We start from the raw sequence: 18805 nt of genomic DNA, 5'->3' as shown, positions 1-18805 counted from the left end.
TGTCATGAGGAAGGTAAATGCGATGTTAGCTTTCATTTCAAGAGGACTAGAATATAAAAGCCAGGTGAAATGTTGATATTTTCTCAAGCACTGGTGAGGCCTCACTTGAAGTACTGTAAGCAGTTTTGGGCCTCAATGACAGCTTTGACCCCACTGTTAGATGACTAAATGGTTTCCTAGTACAATAAGGTGGACTCTTAACCTTACAACCTAACTCATTATGACATTAGTAGTTTAATTTGACACTGTAAATTGTCCTGTGATTAGGCTAGGGTTAAATTGCTGGGTGGCAAGGCTCATTGGGCTGGAAAGGCCTATTCTGCAATTCTTCTCTAAATGAATAAATAAAAACTAAATCAATGTGTGCATTATACTTATCAAGATTAAATTCCATCTATCATTCAGTCCTGTCAAAGGGTTTCAGCCTGAAACATCAACTGTATATTGTTCCATATATGTTGCCTGTCCTGCTGAATTCCTCCAGCATTTTGTGTGCTCCATCTATCATTGCTGTGATCATTATGATTGAGTACCCTATGCCAGAGCCCTGAGACTGTTAATCTCTGTGAACCCACTGGGGTGGTCAAAGGCCCAATGTCTATGAATCTCTGAGCCTGCTGAAGGCTGGAGACTGAATGTAGCCTCTCCTAGGGTTAGAGGTCTGTGTATGTGCATAGGTGGGTGGGAGGCAGAAATGTGGCTTGTTTTTCAGTTGCTGTTTTGTTGCTTCTGTGTTTTATGTTGCTTTGCCAATTGTTGTTCAATGTTGCATGTTCTGCTGTGGATTATGTGTTGTATTGTGTGTATTAATCTGTGTTGCATGTTGAACATTGTGAACAATGTCCGGTGACCATTGCAGGTTGTTAACATGCTTGGCTGTGTTGGTTTTTAAACACAAACAATGTTTTTCACCATATGCTTCATAATAAATGAATCTGAATCTGAGTCACTATTGAGAAATAAGAAATTATTCCACATTCACAGGAAACTCTTATAGTCCATTAGATGATATTGACAGGAAATTTACTTTACATTGTTTCTTGTCATACAGATGCATAGAGACAATTTGTAACTTTCTAAGGCTAGATGTTGATATAACAGCAGGTTTATATACTTCAGCATTGACACAGTTTCAGATACACTACTCCACTGTAATTATACAGCTCATCCCCAGGTTATGGCAGGGACTCGTTCCTGTGACCTCTTTGTTAGCTGAACAGTTTGCAAGTCAGTAATGTGGCCAGAAACCAAGAACTCAGGTGGCAGAAGGTGTCTACAACCCTATAACAGAGGGTGAATCCATCCCACTTGTCAGCTGAATTCTTATACTGTGTATGGGCTGTACATAAGTGGGGGGAGCTGAAGTTGGACTAGATAGGATGTCTGCTGGAGGATAGTGGCTGAAGATAGTGCAAATGTGAGTCCGGTGGAGGATAGTGGCTGAAGAAGACATCTGCAACTGAGGTTAGATGACCGTGTAAGTAGGTGGGAAGGTGGTTGGAAGAAACGGGGACCTGACTTGCTGCTGTTGCTTTGCTGCTTGTTCTCTTCTGTGTTCTTCTGCTGAGCATTGTTGGCATGCTGTATTACCACCGGAATGTGTGGTGACACTGGCAGGCTGCCCCCAGCACACCCTGGCGTATGTTGGTTGTTAGCGCTAACTTGGCATATCACTGTACGTTTTGATGCGCATGTGATAAATAAATCTGAATCTGAGTGCAATCAGGGACAATTTTCCAGAATGCATATCTGGTGTACACGAGGACCACAACCTTGTTGTGGTTTGGAGGCTGGCATACCTCAATGACCCAGAGAGCTACGTTGGCTGGAGTCAGGGCTTTATGCTTTGGCTCTTGGTAGGGTCACCCATGTCAAACAGGTGAAAGGGTAGAGGCCAGACTGAGAGTGGTCCACTGGTCCTCCAGGTTCAGGGGTTCAGCTCAGGGCCAACAACCCTGACTGGTAAAACAGAATTGTTACGGAAACAGCAATGAAGATTCCTTCTCCACCTGAGATTCCCGAGTCTCCATCTGGGACTTACAGTAGTCAAAACTAAGGCGAAGCTACTGGCATGATGAACGAAGACGTGAAAACAGCCAGAGATGGAGGGGTCCTTCAGTGCTGCCCTAAACACCAGCAGCGTTACCGGCAGTAAGTATCTAGAAATCATTCTCTCGAAATGATGCAATACTGGATCAATTTTCCAAGGCTGAAATCAATAGATGGGAAAATAGACCCAGTATTTGTAAAGAGCGTATAAACCAGCGTGCAACTAAAGATCAAAATTAATAATTGAAAAGGTCTGTAATGTTCATTCCACTCTTTTACATTATTATTTCACTCAAGATGAAAACTTCTGTTGCTCTAATTTGTAAGTCTGTCAGTATTGTTACACATTACAAAGAGACTTTTGGTTGTATAACACAGGACTGCAATAATAAAATTGGTACAATTGAAACAACTGCTCCCCCACCCTCCTCAGATGTGGATTCCTATGAAAGAGGTCATGGCAAAGTGCTACTGGCAGCTCAGAAAGGGTAAGGGTCCACTGACCCGTGTCAAATCATAGAGAGAGGAATTAGTTATTTATTCAGAGATACAGCGCAGAACAGGGCTTTCCGGCCTAATGAACTGTGCCGCCCAGTAATTCACTTATTCAACATCAGCCTAATTACATGAAATTTACAATGACCAATTAACCTACTAACCTGTGTGTGTTCAGACTGCGAGAGGAAACCAGAGCACCAAGGAGGAAACCCACACAGTCACGGGGAGAACGTACAAACTCCCTACAGACAATGGCAGGAATTGAACTCCGAACTCCAATGCCCTGAGCCGTAGCAGCATCGCGCTAACTGCTTCACTATTGGGGCACCCACTTGATTTATAAGGTACTTTGTAAACGATCATACATGGATAATTTATAGAAGTATCCTGAATAATAACCATTTGTGCCATGAAAATACATCTATACCACAGCAGAGACAAGTTCCTAAAAGGTGGAATTTTGAAGGTAGTTGGGATTTGTATCATTGGGCCTGTTTTATTTCTTTAATAATCTAATTTTATTTATTTATTTTTCCAAATCGTGACATGTACGATGCTTCATATTTGCATACTACTGAATACTCTGCTAGAACACAGGTCCCTCAGCCTACGATGTTGTGGCTACTTTTCTGGGTTGAACTCGAACTGCAACTTCTCAGCCCACCTCTGCATCCTGACCATGTCCTGTTGTAACCTATGACAATCTTCTCTACTATCCACAGTATGACCAATCTTTGTGAAAAATACATTTTTGCTCAGCAATATAAGTTCAAAACTGATGCATCTTTTCAAAATTCTCCAGATTTTTTTCAAACTCACCTTAATAAGTAAACACTCATTGCTTCTTCCACTGCTAACGTCAAACGTGCCCCTATGTTGCCAGTGTTTGTTCAGAAAAAGTTCCCACCCTGCTTAACTCTGTGCAGTGACCTCTGCCTTGACATTTTCTTCTCTGCCTTCAAATAACCACACATTACAACAGTGGTATGCAGAAGAGCATCTCTAAACACACACCATATTGAACCTTGAAGTGGATGGGCTACCGTAGCAGAAGACCATGAACATACACTCAGTGGCCTTTTTATTATTAGGTACAAGTATGTGTATTTCTTATTGTAACAGTAATTTTTTTCATGCGTTGCACTGTACTCTTCTGCAAAGCAACAAATTTCATGACATATATTGGTGATAATAAACCTGATTCTGATTTGAGTTTGGAAAAAAGTTCAAATACTTTGTCACTATATACAACCCTGAGATTCATTTTCTTGCAGGTATACTCAATAAATCCAAGAAACAATAGAAACATTGAAAGACCGTATTCGACAGGGCAGATGCACAATCAATGTGGAAAAGACGACAAACTGCAAATAATAAATAGAAAAAACACAATTATAGTAATATTAATAACAATAGCAATAAATATCAAGAACATGAGATGAAGAAACAGAGCCAGTAATTTGTGAGAACAGTTCAGTGATGGGATGAGTGAAATTGAGTGGAACTCCATAGGTTCAAGAGCCTGATGGTTGAGGGGTAATAACTGTTCCTGAACCTGGTGGTGTGAGTCCTGAGGCTCCTGTACCTTCTTCCTGATGGCAGCAGCGAGAAGAGAGCATGCCTGGGGTGGTGGTTAACTGGGCTATTTCTGGACAGCTGCCTCCTACTTCTATTTCTCATGAGCTTATGTTCTAGAAGTAAATAAAACTGGCAACTAACATTGTGACATACTCTGTAGCATTTGGAAAGTGTTGAAGGTCCTGATGCCAAGAATAAGTCATTGTTATTCTAATAACTTATTCTAATAAGTTATTAGAATCCTGAATGCAGTATTTGGCTAAGGTTGAAGCTACAGAGCAAGCTCCAAAATATACACCTACTGCATATCTTTCTCTGTTCTTTTTCTCAAATATTGTACATGTTAGCATGACCCAGGCTGGCAAGGGGGAACAACGAGCCTTTATTTATGTTGTAACATACTATGGAACAGGACCACGGGATTCTTGTATGTTGCTAGCATTGTTTTAAATCAAGGCTCCTCACTCCAAAGCCAGTCAGCACACGTTTCATGCAACAAAGTCAGCAAGAGTCTGATGGGCATATTGTGGAGACCAAACATCAGAATGCGGAAGAACTGTGATCTGAGTGACTTTGACTGTGGAATGATTGTTGGTGCTAGACAGGGTGATTTGAGTATCAGTTCAGAAACTGCTGATTTACTGGGCTTTTCACACACAACAGTTTCTAAAGTTTACAGAGAATGGTGTGATAAACAAAAAACATCTAGTGAGCAGCAGTGCTGTGGGCAAAAATGCCCACAGAGAGATCAGAGGAGAATGGTTCAAGCTGACGGAAAAATGACAGTAAATCAAATAACTGTGCATTACAGCACAAGTATGTCTGAATGCACAACATAACAGACCTTGAAGTGAATGGCTACAGCAGAAGAACAACACCAACATACTTTCAGTGCCACTTTATTAGGCGCAGGAGGTACCTAATAAAGAGGCCACTGTGTATATATTTCATGTGACAAAGTCAGGCAGATTTAAGACTGGAGTCTGATCACAACAGTGTATTAATATATCTTGCTGGAGTTCAAAGTAAATTTTTAATAACAAAGTTAACATATACAACCCTGCAATTCATTTTCTTGTGGGCATATTCAATAAATCTATAGAATAATAACCATAACAGAAACAATGAAAGACTAAAGCAGTCAACTAAAGTGCAGAAGACAACAAACCATGCAAATACAAAAAGAAGAAATAATAATAAATAAATAAGCAATAAATATCGAGAACATGAGACAAAGAGTCCTTGAAAGCGAATCCATTGGTTGTGGAAACATTTCAATGATGGGGCAAGTGAAGTTAAGTGAAATTATCCCCTTTCGTTCAAGACCCTGGTGGTTGAGGGCTAATAACTGATCCTGAACCAGGTGTGAGAGTCCTGAGGCTCCTGTACCTTCTTCCTGATGGCAGCTGTGAGAAAAGAGCATGTCCTATGTGGTGGCAGTCCTTGATGATGGTTAGAGTCATAGTGTATTGCAGCACAGAAACAGGCCCATCAGCCCATCTAGTCCATGCTGAATTGTTATTCTGTCTAGTCCCATCAACCTCCAACTGGACAATAGCCCTTCATACTCTTCCATTTATGTACACTTCCTAATTTCTCTTAAATGTTGAAATTGAGCCTGTAACCACCACTTCCGAGGACAGCACGTTCCACATTCTCACCACTCTCTGTGGGAAGAAGTTCCCCCTCAGGTCCCTCTTAAATATTTCACCTTTTGCCCTTAACCTATGACCTCCAGGTTAATTAGGTAAGGCATAGTTGTTTTATTTTAATCATAAATACTTGAAGCGTAGTTGTGTTGTAGGTAAATTGCTTGTTTCTGATTCTATTTTTCATTTATTCCTGATGTACTCTGAATGTACTCTTATTTGCAACCCAAGACATCCACACCAAATACTAAATGAACTCAGCAGGTCAGGCAGAATCTATGGAGTGGAATAACAGTCAATATTTTATGATGAGACTGTAAAGTGGGGGGGGGGGGTAGAAGTCAAAATAAGGAGGCAGGAAGAGAGGAAGGAGTACAGGCTAGGAGGTCTGGTGAGACCAGGTGTGGGGGAAGTTAGAAGTTGGGAGGTGATTAGTGGAAGTAGTGGAAGATGTAAAAGCTGAAGAAGGAGGAGGAATCTGGCAGGAGAGGAGAAAGGATGTGGAAGAAAGAGAAAAGAAGATGGGCACCAGAGGGAAGTGATAGCCAGGTCAGGAGAAGAAATTGCTAAGAGGGGACTCAGAATAGGGAGTGGAAAAAGAGAAAAGGGGGAGGGGGGAAGAAATGATCAGAGATTGGAGAGATAGATGTTTATGCTATCAGGTTGGAGGCTACTCAAACAGAATATAAGGTGTTGCTCCTCCAACCTGTGGTATGAAATGCTGTTTCCTGTAATTGCTTGCTGGACATGACCAAAATGTAATGGTTTATTTATGCTGGCTCCCACTCTGTCACGATGGTTCTCTCAAGTGATGTTATGTCTTAGTTTGGAGAAAATTAGAAGTCAAACCTTTGAGCCTATGTTTGATTTTGTGAAAAGATGGGGCTTATTTGCTCGTTACTACCATTTGAGTTAATTGATAGATTTCCTCCATGATCTAATTGTAAATTTTGGTTTTTTTTGCTGGTGGTTTGATGTTTACCTTTAGAAGCTTTTTGTATGACACATGGCTCCGGGGTTGAACACCGAATGGGTTCTTTTTCCTGACTTTGCTTTAGTAGGGTTTTTCTTTTTTTTGTGTCACCATATTTTTCAATCTTTAAAACATTGTTTTTTTTTCTTTGAGACATTGTAAGTGTTACCTACTTCAATGTACTCTTGTTATTTTGGATAATAAAATGATTTGAAAAGAAAGAAAATGTAACAGTTTATTTAAGCAGACTCTATGGGACACTTACTTTCATTATTTTGATACGTTAAGTAATTTGTGTTTCTTGTTGAGTTTATTCTCAGTAATTTATCTGGAATAGTTCCAACACAAGATAATTGGCCCCTGTAAGTTGCTGCTAGTCTGCGGCTAGGTCATAGCAATGGGGGAGGCAGCTGGAAGCATTAAAGAAATAACTGGAATTAATGTAGGAAGAGCATAGATGGTCAGAGTGGATTCAATCAGCTGCATAGACACACTCTATTCTTCTCCATCGATGCTGTCTGACTTGCTGAGTTCCTCCAGCATTTTGCATTTGATACTAAATAGCTAAGCAGCTTGTGAATAGCAATCACAAATAGTGAAGTCCCAATATCACATAGTATCATATCTATAAGTCAATGCAGACTATAATATAGGTCAAATGGCACAGGCAAAACACCTCGTCATTGAATGATAAACTAATTAGTCCAATGTATACACTTTAGTAGGTAAACCTTTACACCTGCTTATTAATGCAAATATCTAATCAGCTAATCATGTGGTAGCAACTCAATGCACAAAAGTATGCAGGCATGGTCACGAGGTTTAGTTGTTATTCAGACCAAACATCAAAATATTGAAGAAATGTGATCTAAGTCACTGTGGCCATGGAATGATTGTTGGTGCCAGATGGGGTTGTTTCAGTATCTCAGAAGCTGCTGATCTGCTGCGATTTAAGAGCACCAGACCCTCATCCTCACTGCTCTGCCAGCCTGATATCTAACCACGTTCATATCACCGGCCTTCCAATGCAGAGCATAGGTTTAGACTTCGGTTTGTCCTCTAATTCCACTTGTCCTTAAAATGTAGCCTGATTCCTAACTTCCCTCTCTCTCCCCAAAACTAACTCTAGAAACTTAAAAGTGCCTCATAAATATAAGCAATGAGCCTTTATAAGAAGGCTTATCAGGCCTTTTTCCAGAAGTGTGCATGTTGCAGAAAATTTAGCTGCATTACAAAATGCAACCTAAAAATATTCTTTGTTAGTATACACAACTATTTGGCTTATTTGTTCTACTAAACATATTTTTGAAGTGTATGTTTGGATAGTAATGTATTTTAGTGCAATTACACAAGCTACAAAATAATAATTTGCCTGAGCATAATCATATCTTTTTTATCTGTCTTTAAATATACACTTAAAGATTCAACAACTTGGTAACTTTTGCATTTTTTGAACTGACTTGTGTTGCCTGACTGTCAGAGTCCAGGGCTCTGTTCCACACCAGGAAGCTGGAGGGCCAGTCAGTTGGTGCACCTAGAGTTTGAGCCTGGAGCTCAGGGTCTCATCATCCGCTTGTCTTGGAGTCGATACTGAAGATCACGGCCCAAAGGTTGATCAGAAGTCTAGAAGTCATCGTCTGATAGCCGAAGCCTGGAGACTGTAGTCTGGAGGCCTGTCTGGGAGTGGAGGATCGTCCATGTGTGGGAGTGAGGAAAGGGGCCTGTGACTTGCTGGTGGTGTTTTGTTGTTATGTTTTGTTCTGTTCTGCTATGTTGCCATCAGAGTGGGTGGCAACCCTTGCAGGCTGTCCCAAGCACATCCCCAGGTATCTTTGTTGGTAATGCAAATAACATATTTCACTGTATATATTGACATACATGTGATAAATAAATCTGAATCTGAAATCAAAATCTCCTTCCATGGAGTTCTTTGATTTTGGCACAAATATAGCCCCACAAATGCCAGTTAACTTCTAACATCATTGACCACGGTTCCTCAGTGAAGCTAGCTAGCATTTTTGGACTATTTCCTATCGGATAAAAACTGATCCAGTGCAATGTGACTGCACAAGCTTCAAGCAAGGAGATAACAGCAGGATCAGGAATCTCCAAGACAAGTTGTTGCAATACTACATAGGCTAAGATCAACAAAAACAGTACAGATCACAGACAAGAGATCACTGCCATCAGGAAGGACATACAAGAGCCTCATGACTAACACTACAAGGATCAGGGACAATTATTACCCCTCAACGGTCAAGTTCTTGAGCCAAAGGGAATAACTTCTTCACTTGCCCCATTAATGAACTGTTCCCACAACCTAAGGACTCTTCATCTCATGTTGTTGATATTCATTGCTTATTTATTGATTATTATTATTTTGTTTGGCTTTTGTTTGTTTCTTTATATTTACTGAGTATGCCTGCAAGAAATTGAATCTCAGGGTTGTATACGTGACATATGTGTACTTTGATAATAAATTTACTGTGAAATATTTATTCTGTTTTTGCATGATTTTATCCATTATGTATACTGTAATTGAATTAATTATTTATTATTATTTTATGTTTTTTTTTCTTCTATATTATGTATTGCATTGAACTGCTGTTGTTAAGTTAAGAAATTTCATGTCACATGCCGGTGATAATAAACCTGATTCTGATTCTGAACAGATGTTGGAATTTGGAGCATAATAAAGTAATGGCTGGAAAAATTCAGCAGGTCAGGCAGCATCTGTGGAAGAAAGTGGGCAGTTGACATCAAGGTCAAACCCCTGCATCTTAATAGAAGGGACAGATTGAAGATACCTCCGTGTGTCATGTTACAACCCAAAACCTCACTGTGCATTTCCATCCACAGATGCTGCCTGGCTACTGAGTTCCTTCAGCATTTTTTTTTTACTTCAGTACCAATCAGATCAAAATGGAGCATTATTTTCTACAGACAATGTATTTAGTGACTTCAGCAGGAAGTGTACTTCAACAAAACTTATTAAATGTTCTGGTTTCGTTGGGTTATGAAGCGGTTATAAAATGCTATTCTAGTTAGCGCATAAACAGCTCATCTTGTACCAAACAATGTAAGAATCATTATATAATTGGACTGTTGAAACCAAATAATCTATAGAAGTTTTTAGAATTCTCCATGGCTAGGACTGGAATTAGTATCGTAGTTACCATAACACTTACAGTGTCAATAATCACTGATTGGTGTTCAATTCCTGCTGCTGTCTGTATTGAGGTTTTACATTCTCCCCGTTACCTCATGGGTTTCTTCTGGGTGCTCCAGTTCCCTCCCACATTCCAAAGCTGTACTGGTTAGGGTTAGTGAGTTGTAGCCATGCTACTTAGGCGCTGAAGCACGGTGACATGTGTGGCCCGTCCAGCACAATCTTCGCCAATTTGATTTGATGCAAAACAATGCTGTAGGTTTTGTTGTCCTTTTGAAAAATAAAGCTAATCTTTATCTTGTTCCGATCGTCAGTTTTTTTTCTTTAATTGGCTTCTTCATTATTACGCTCAGGTGTTGTTAGGGATGCTGAAAGAAAATCCTGATGTACAATCATAGACATGTACAGCACAGGAAGAGATCATTTAGCCCACTATGTCTGAGCCAGCTATGATGTCAATCCAAACTAATCCTATGATTGTATGATATGACCATGGAACTGTATACCACAGCACTGAAAAATACAATTTAGTCCCTCAATTATGTGCAGAAGTTTAAAAACAAAAGATCAGTTTAGTTCTACAGCCATGCTTTTCACAAATCCTGCACTTTATCACCATTGGGTTTTTCCAATTTTCTTTAGAAGACTATAATTGAATTTCTTGCTTCACTGTATTAGTTATTCTGAATCCTTATCACACACTGCATAAGAACACTTCCTCCAGGTAGTCTCTGAGTCTTTTGCTTATATCAGGAGTTCCCAACTTTTTTTGTGATATGAAGGCTTACTATTAACTGAGGATTCCATGAACCCCAGGTTGGGAACCCTTGGCTTAAATTATCTTAGGTTTGTGACCTCTGGTTATAGACCATTAGGTTTTTGGTAATGTTTTAGATTCATGTAAGTTTTGCATTTCCATCAAACCCCTTTCAATCTTCCCAGCAATGAAGGAAAACACCTTAATTTCTCCAACTCATCCATATGACTGTAAACCTCATTCTCAACTACTCTATTAAATATCTCTTCCCTATTCAAAGTCCTTTACGATGGTCCTAAATCATGATCTCCAGAGCCAAACAGAATTTTCATACAAACACAGAAATTGGAGTTTATATACTTCCATAGAACATTACAACACAATACAGGCCCTTTGGCAACAATGATGTACTGGCCTTCTAACCTACTCCAAGATCAATCTAACACTTCCCCTTCACATATTAGTATTAGCATTGTGATGGAATAAAGGGAATTACAGAGGCAAGGGAGAGGAGCTTGCCCAGATGGATTGGAGGGTGATATTGGTGGGGATGACGGCAGAGCAGAGGTGGTTGAAGTTACTGGGAATAGTTCACAAGGTGCAGGATAGATATTCCCCCACAGGACAACAAGTTCTCAGATGGCAGAGGTAGGTAACCGTAACTGACAAGGAAAGTTAAGGACTGCATGAAAGCTGAGGAAAGGGCATATAATGCAGAAAGAGTGAGTTGGAAGTTGGCAGATTGAAAAGTTTTTAATACCTAACAAAAGGCAACTAAAAAAATCCTTAAGAAAGGAAAAGATGAAATCTGAGGGCAAACTAGCCAATAATATAAAGCAGGATACTAAGTTTTTTTCATAAAGAGTAAAAAGGAGGTGAGAGCTGATATTGGCCCACAAAAATGATGCTGGTTATGTAGCAATGGGGGACAAAGAAATGGCATGTGAACTTCGCATCTGTCTTCACTGTGGAAGACATTAGCAGTGTGCTAGAGGTCTGTGAGTGTCAGGGAGCAGGAATGAGTGCCAATACAAAGAAAAATGTGCTACGCAAACTCAAAGGTCTTGAGGTGGATAAGTCACCTGGATCAGATGGACTACATCCCAGATCCTTGAGAGAGGTCACTGAAGAGATAACGGATGCATTGGTTATGATCTTTCAAGAATCACTTGATCCTAGCATGGTTCTGGGGGACTATATAATTGCAAATGCCATTCCACTCTTTAAGAAGGGAGGAGGGGAAAAGAAAGGAAATTATAGGCCAATTAGCCTAACCTCAGTGGTTGGGGAAGTATTGGAGTCCATTATTGAGGGTGATGTTTCAGGCTAATGATAAAGTAAGTCAAAGTCAGCATGGTTTCGGTAAGGGGAAATCTTGCCTGACAAATCTGTTAGCATTCTTCGAGTACATAACAAGCAGGGTGGACAAACGAGAGGCAGTGGATGTCACTTACTTGGATTTTCAGAAGGCATTTGATAACGTGCCACATATGAGGCTGCTTAACAACATAAAATCCCATGGCATTACAGGAAAGATACTGGGATGGAGAGAGGAATGGATGGCAGGCAGGAGGCAGTGACTGGGAATAAAGGGGGGCCTTTTCTGCTTGGCTGTCAGTGACTAGTGGTGTTCCTCAGCGGTCAGTATTGGGATTGCTTCTTTTCGCATTGTTTGTTAATGATTTAGATAATGGAGTTGATGGCTTTGTGGCAAAGTTTGCAGATGATATGAAGATAGATGGTGGGGTAGGTAGTGCTGAGGAAGCAATGTGATTGTAGAATGACTTAAGGCAAATTGGACAAATGGGCAAAATGTGGCAGATGGAATACAGAGTTGGGAAATGTATGATAATGTATTTTGGTGAAAAGAACAAAATTGCAGATATTCTCTAAATGGAGATAAAATTCAAACATCAGAGGTGCTTAGAGAGGACTTGGGAGTCCCCAGATAAGACTCCCAGAAGGTTAATTTGAGGGTTGAGTCTATGCATTCATTCCAAAGGGAATAGAATATGAAAACAGAGATAATGCTGAGGCTTTACAAGATACTGATCAATCCACACTTGGAGTATTGTCAACAGTTTTGGGGCCCCATATCTCAGAAAGGATGTGTTGTTATTAGAGAGTCCAGAGGAGGTTCACAAGGATGAATCCAGGAATGAAGAGTTTAACACATGAGGAGCATTTAGCAGCTTTGGGTCTGCACTTACTGGAATTTAGAAGAATGCAGGGGGATCTCATTGAAACCAAATGTTGAAAGAACTAGATAACATGAATGAGGAAAGGATGTTTCCTATGGTAGGGGTGTCCATAATTTGAGGGCACAGCCTTTAAATTGAGAGAGACTCTTTAGAACAGAGGTAAGAAGGATTTTTTTAAACCAGGGAGTAGTGAATCTGTGTAAGGCTCTGCCACAGACAGCTATGGAGGCCAAGACCGTGGGTACATTTAAAGCAAAAATTGATAGTTTGCTGCTTGGTCAAGGCATCAAAGGTTATGGCAAGACGTCAGGTGTATGGGGTTGAGAGGGATCCTGGATCAGCCATGATAGGGTGGCAGAGCAAATTCAATGGGCTGAATGGCCTAACTCTGCTGCTATGTCTTATGAACTTATAAAGTCCTAATCTATTCAATCTTTCATTATAACTCATATCCTTCAGATCCGGTAACATCCTTATAAATTTTCTCTGTAATCTTTCAACCTTATTTATCATTCCTAAAAGTAAGGGACCAAATCTGCACACAATACTCCATATCAGGCCTCATCAATGTCTTATAGAACTTCAACATAACATCCCATCTCCTGTACTCAATACTTTGATCTATGAAGGCCAATGTGCCAAAACCTTTCTTTATGACCCTATCTACTTGTAATGCCACTTTCAATGAATTATGAACCAGTATTCCCAGATCCCTTGATTCTAACACACTCCTCATTCCCCAGCTGTTCACTATGCAAGACCTATGCTGGCTGGTCCTACCAAAGTGCAAGACTTCGCACCTGTCTACATTAAATTCCACCTGCCATTTTTCAGCCAATTTTTCCAACTGTCCCAGATCTCACTGCAAGCCATGATCGCCTTTATCACTACATCCCCAATCTTGGTGTCATCCACTGATCCAGTTAGCCACGCTATCACCCAGATCACTGATGTAGATGACAAACAACAACACCCAGCACTGATCTCTGTGTCACTCCACTAGTCACTGGCCTTCAGTCAGAGGGGCAACCATCTGCTACCGCTCTTTGCTTCTCTTGCAAAGCCTGTGTCTAATCCAATTTACTACCTCATCTTAAATGCCAAGCAACTGAACATTCTTGACCAACCTCCTATGCACGATCTTGCAAAATGCCTTGCTGAAGTCCATGTAGACATCATTCACTGCCCCGCTTTCATCAACTTTCCTGGTAGCTTCCTCAAAAACCTCTAGAACATTGGTTAGACTTGACCTACCATGCATGAAGCAATGCTAATGATTCTTAATCAGTCCATGTCTATCAAAATACTTATATATCCAGACCCTTAGAATACCTTCCAATAAATTTCCCACTATTGATGTCAGGCTCACTTTAGCCTATAATTTTCAAATATTTAAATCCCATTGTATTTGTCAGAGTTGCTCCAGCTGACTCCTCCCAACCTTCACTTGCAGAAACCCCAAGGGCAGGTTGAATCATTGCCCTTGTAGGGGCTGCTGGTTCAAGTTGTTGCTGTTGGAAGGGCTGCTGGTTCAAGGAGCTGCTATTGGAGGGGCCTCTGGTATGAGTAATTGCTTTAGGTGGGGCCGCTGGTTTGTGTTACTGCCCTCAGTGGAGCCGCTGGCTCCCAATGTTCTCAAATCTCAGAATTTTGATTACATCTTTATGGATTGGACTGTAGTTCAAATTGGCGCTTTTCAGTTCTATGTGTTTTTCGTGTTCTCAGCCATTCTTTTTTGTTGCAGAATGGTGGGCCGGGGGCGTGGGTCAATCCGTTAGTTTTCGTGCAAGGAAGCGGATGTGTTTTTTGGGGTTTGCGAGTTTGTGTTTCCTTTTCCTTTCATGATATGGGGGGGGGGCTGATATCTTTCGTTCAACTACTTAAATGGTTTTCTGTATTCCATGGCTATTTGGAGACGGCAAATTTCAGAGTTGTATTCTGCATACATACTTTGATAATAAAATGCACCTTTGAACCTCCCAATTTCTGCCCAGCTATTGGATTCACCTGCAGCTCATTCCAGACTCATCACCTGCAGCCTATTTGATCCCAGTTCTCATCCACAGTCCATGTCCACTCATTGAACCAGCTGGCCTTAGCCTTCAGTCACTGCTTGAAGTTATCTGTTGTGCTTAGTTCCGGGTCTCCCTTGTTTGGCGGCTCCTCGTGGCTTTTTATGTTGCGGTCTATTAGTAAACCACTAAATCGTCTCTGCTGCTCTGCTTTGCAGCCGAGCCTCTACGTTTTCTGACGGTATTTATCTGTCAAACATACAGTATTTATCTGTATAAAAAAGGCCTTTATCCCAGTTTAATATCGTATTTGATACCTATGTCAGCTCGCAGTGCACAAAGTATTACAAAACTCTACTCGGGCCAAGTCTCAATAATCTCAGTGAATGTTCTATTATAAAACGAATTGGAAACGGCAGTCTTCAATGAAATTATACAGACTCTAAATGTCACGTAAAAGATCTGTTGCACAATCGTTACATCTGAAATGGTTTTCAAACATGTTCTTTGACAGCTTCTCAGTTGCTGTGTTTTCTAACGCGAACTAAATATGCGTAATCCCGGCTAACTTGGTGGTTCCCAAGACAACATCCACAAACAATTAGAAATAGTTTCCCGCGAAGTCTCGCCGGCTGAGCGAGTTATTTCAGGAGACCTGGCAGAATATGTGATATGTTGGGAGCCAGCTGATGTTTACCCTCTCACATCGGATTGGATCCCATAGCAATGAGGAAGAGACCCGGAATATTTTTAGAAAGAGAACCTGCCTTGGGACCCTGTCCTCTCTCCCCGGTTGAGGGACGGAAATAGAATGAACGTAGAAACGCGCCAGCTTACAATATTAGAAATCTAACCCTGGGCCATGCAAACAAGTTAATGTCCCGATAACACGCCAGGTCGTTTGTCCGGCGGGACCCTACATTCACCAGGACAATCTTAGCCGAATCAGGGGTGTTGGGTTCGCTCAGTTACGCGCACTGCTGACGACATGCACAGAGCTGCAAGCAAAATATGTTGGATGGCAGAATAATAATGTATCATACCTGCTTGCAAGGGAAAGGCATTGTCCAAGAAGGTGGATTCAGCCAATCCGTGGCAGAGAAGGAGCTGGAGCCAAAGACCGAAAGCGATCGGGAACATCCCGGCTCGGCTGCCGTTCAAACCTGACGCTGGCGTCGCTGAAGCCCTTTGGAGAGGAATGCCGGGCATTTCCCATTAGATCTTTTCCTTGCCGCACACCGGCTATATTTAACCAGAAAGCAATCAGCTGCTTTCACAACACAAGCCCCACCGCGGTCATTAGACACTGAACGTGATCAATAGATCTGGACTGTCGGGCAGCGTGGATATCCGAAAACCCAAGCCCTCATCCCTAGAAAAGAGCCGCGCTTTCGTGGCCCAGGTCAAACAGGATATTAATCACTTCAAGCTCTGAAGGCGAAGGTCTCTTTCAAAGGACCCGCGACAGAAGCTTTGTCTTAACTTAAAGACTACCAATAATTTCCAGCGTGCGCCCGAGCGCACGCACACACACCCCCCAGCACACCACCTTTCCATCTTAAATTTTCAATCTAATGTTTTAAAATCGTGCCCCTGTTGCAAGCAGAAGACAAGGGATTCTGCAGATGTTGGAAATCCAGAGCAACGCACGCAAAATACAGGAAGAACTCAGCGGGTCAGGCAGCATCTATGGAGAGGAATAAACTGTAGACGTTTCGGGCCGAGACCTTTGGTTCCTGAGATCCTCCTGCATTTTCTATGTGTTATCTGCATTGCATGCGCCAACACTGAAATGCAATAGCCGGAATTGTTAATTTGTCTTTTTTTTGCCTTCAACTTTGGGCGAAAATTTGCCAGCCTTCAAAGGAGCAATGACTCTACTTTTTAAAAAACCCAGTCACCAACAATTGAGTAGGAGCTCAAATGTCGGCCCGTCAACACTAACGCCAATATATTATTAATCCTAATCCTAAAACAAACAGCATGTATTGTCAATCTTAATAGCGACAACACCTCTTTCCTCCTTATCGGATGCCACTCACATTAACAACCCTGTAAGTAGCACCACTATTAACTCAATTAGAGGAACTACCCCCATCTCAAACACGAAAAATGCTGGAAATCCAAAAAAAGCGCAAAGTTCTGGAGGAACTCTGCAGGTTAGGCAGCATCTATGGAGATGAGACATTTCGGGCTGAGACCCTTCTTTAGGACTGGATCTATTCTATTACTATATATTATCAATATTATTATATCTATTAGAGGCTTGTCCAGTATCACTTCTAGTAACATAAATATGTTAATAGGGAATTAATTAACCCCATCATTTACCACCAATAAAAAGAAAGATATCCACCCTGTTAATCCTAATTCTAGTACTAGACTAACCTTTGATCTATCTCCCTGAGCAAACAAAATGCCTCTTTTGACTCTAAAATTTGTGTTGGTGTTTAGTTTTGGTCTCTTTTGTTCACGATCACATACAACGAAGCATTTCACATCCCCCAAGAAATTCTGAGATTCAAGTTCAAGTTTATTGTTCTCCTCCCCCCTCCCACCTCCCCCGACCGTACACATATACAATCAAACGAAACAACGTTCCTCCGGATCACGGTGTACCTTCAAAACATGTATCATGCATGGCACATAAAACAACGTACGACCACAAATAAGTTAATAAAATATAATCCAAACTGCATGTAGTTCGCAGCACAGGTAAAAAGTAACTAGTTCGCTCTCCTAGTGACCAGATCTTGTGGTGGCAGGGTATTCACTAGTCTCACAGCCTGAGATAAGAAGCTGTTACCCGGTCTGACAGTCCTAGCCCCGAGGCTCCTACACCTCTTTCCTGACAGTAGTGGGTCAAAGAGACCGTGGGGTGGGTGGTAGGGATCTTCAGCAATGCTCCGGGCCCTTCGTGTACAACGTTCACGGTAAATGCCGCAAATCGGGGGAATGAGAACCCGGTGATCCTCGACGGTTTTTACTGTCTTCTGTAGGGTCTTGTGGTCCGATGCCTTTGCAGCTTCCATACCACACAATGATGCAGCCAGACAGATTGTAATAACAAGACATGTATTTAAGATTCAGCGCACTTATCAGAGGGACAACAGGGTAGCTCGATTTAAACAGAAAAACTGATTAAAATTTGAATCAGCACATTACACAGAGGTTTAAAAATATTTTGTTGACCGCACCATTCTGACTTACCTGTTTCGATCATTTATTTCTGAGGGGTTAATCTTAACGTCCCTCTTTGTTATGATCCCATTGCGCAGGCTGGAAACGCAATGTCAATGCAATTTACCCTCTACTGGCGCGTGTGGTGGAGATCTCAAGGCGGCTGGGACAATATCGAGTGTGATTTTCATCAATTTTCACTGCGTTGGTTGTTTTGAATGTCTTCCCCCCCCCCCCCCCCCTTGAAACCAGGGCGAGTAATGCGATGCAGAAATGTCTCAAGTTCGACTGGCTTCCCTGGAGAAATCGCATACTCTCTTGGGATCGACGAGAAATCGAGAAAAAAGAACGTCTCAGCAATTTGGCAGATCGCGTTGCACCTCCCTCACGGCCATTCGAATCAGATATCCCATCAGTTTACCTCGCGAACATTTGGTTTATTGATACCTCTGGTGCTTCCCTCCCCTCTCCCCCCTTTACCCAAACATGATAACAAGGCAACAGTCCACTATCTATGGTAAAGATCCCACACCTAACTCCACCGGGGCACATTTAAACCAGACGACTGCTGCTGTGGTTGCTCATGTTAACATTGTGGGCATGGTATCTTGGCGCCGAAATGAGGGGCGACACTTGCGGGCTGCACCCAGCACATCCCCCAGGGGTTCAAGTGTCAAAGTTTAAAGATCATGTATTTTCCAGGTATGCATACCGTATACAAACACCTTCTTGCTGACGG

The 18805-nt window shown here is 41.5% G+C and overlaps 1 protein-coding gene across 1 annotated transcript in view; it reads right to left on the bottom strand.

Moving 5' to 3' along the window:
* Positions 1–16095, bottom strand: part of colq (collagen-like tail subunit (single strand of homotrimer) of asymmetric acetylcholinesterase) — a 92379-nt gene extending 76284 nt beyond the window's left edge. The window contains exon 1 of the mRNA XM_059945032.1: positions 15930–16095. Within this exon, the coding sequence (XP_059801015.1) occupies positions 15930–16095 (166 nt within the window). The remainder of the gene's footprint in view (positions 1–15929) is intronic.
* Positions 16096–18805: the final 2710 nt, after the last annotated feature.

Source organism: Hypanus sabinus, chromosome 20 (genome assembly GCF_030144855.1).
Source record: "Hypanus sabinus isolate sHypSab1 chromosome 20, sHypSab1.hap1, whole genome shotgun sequence".
NCBI lineage: Eukaryota > Metazoa > Chordata > Chondrichthyes > Myliobatiformes > Dasyatidae > Hypanus > Hypanus sabinus.
Note: the sequence above shows the minus strand (reverse complement) of the source record. Positions and strands in the feature narration are given on the sequence as shown.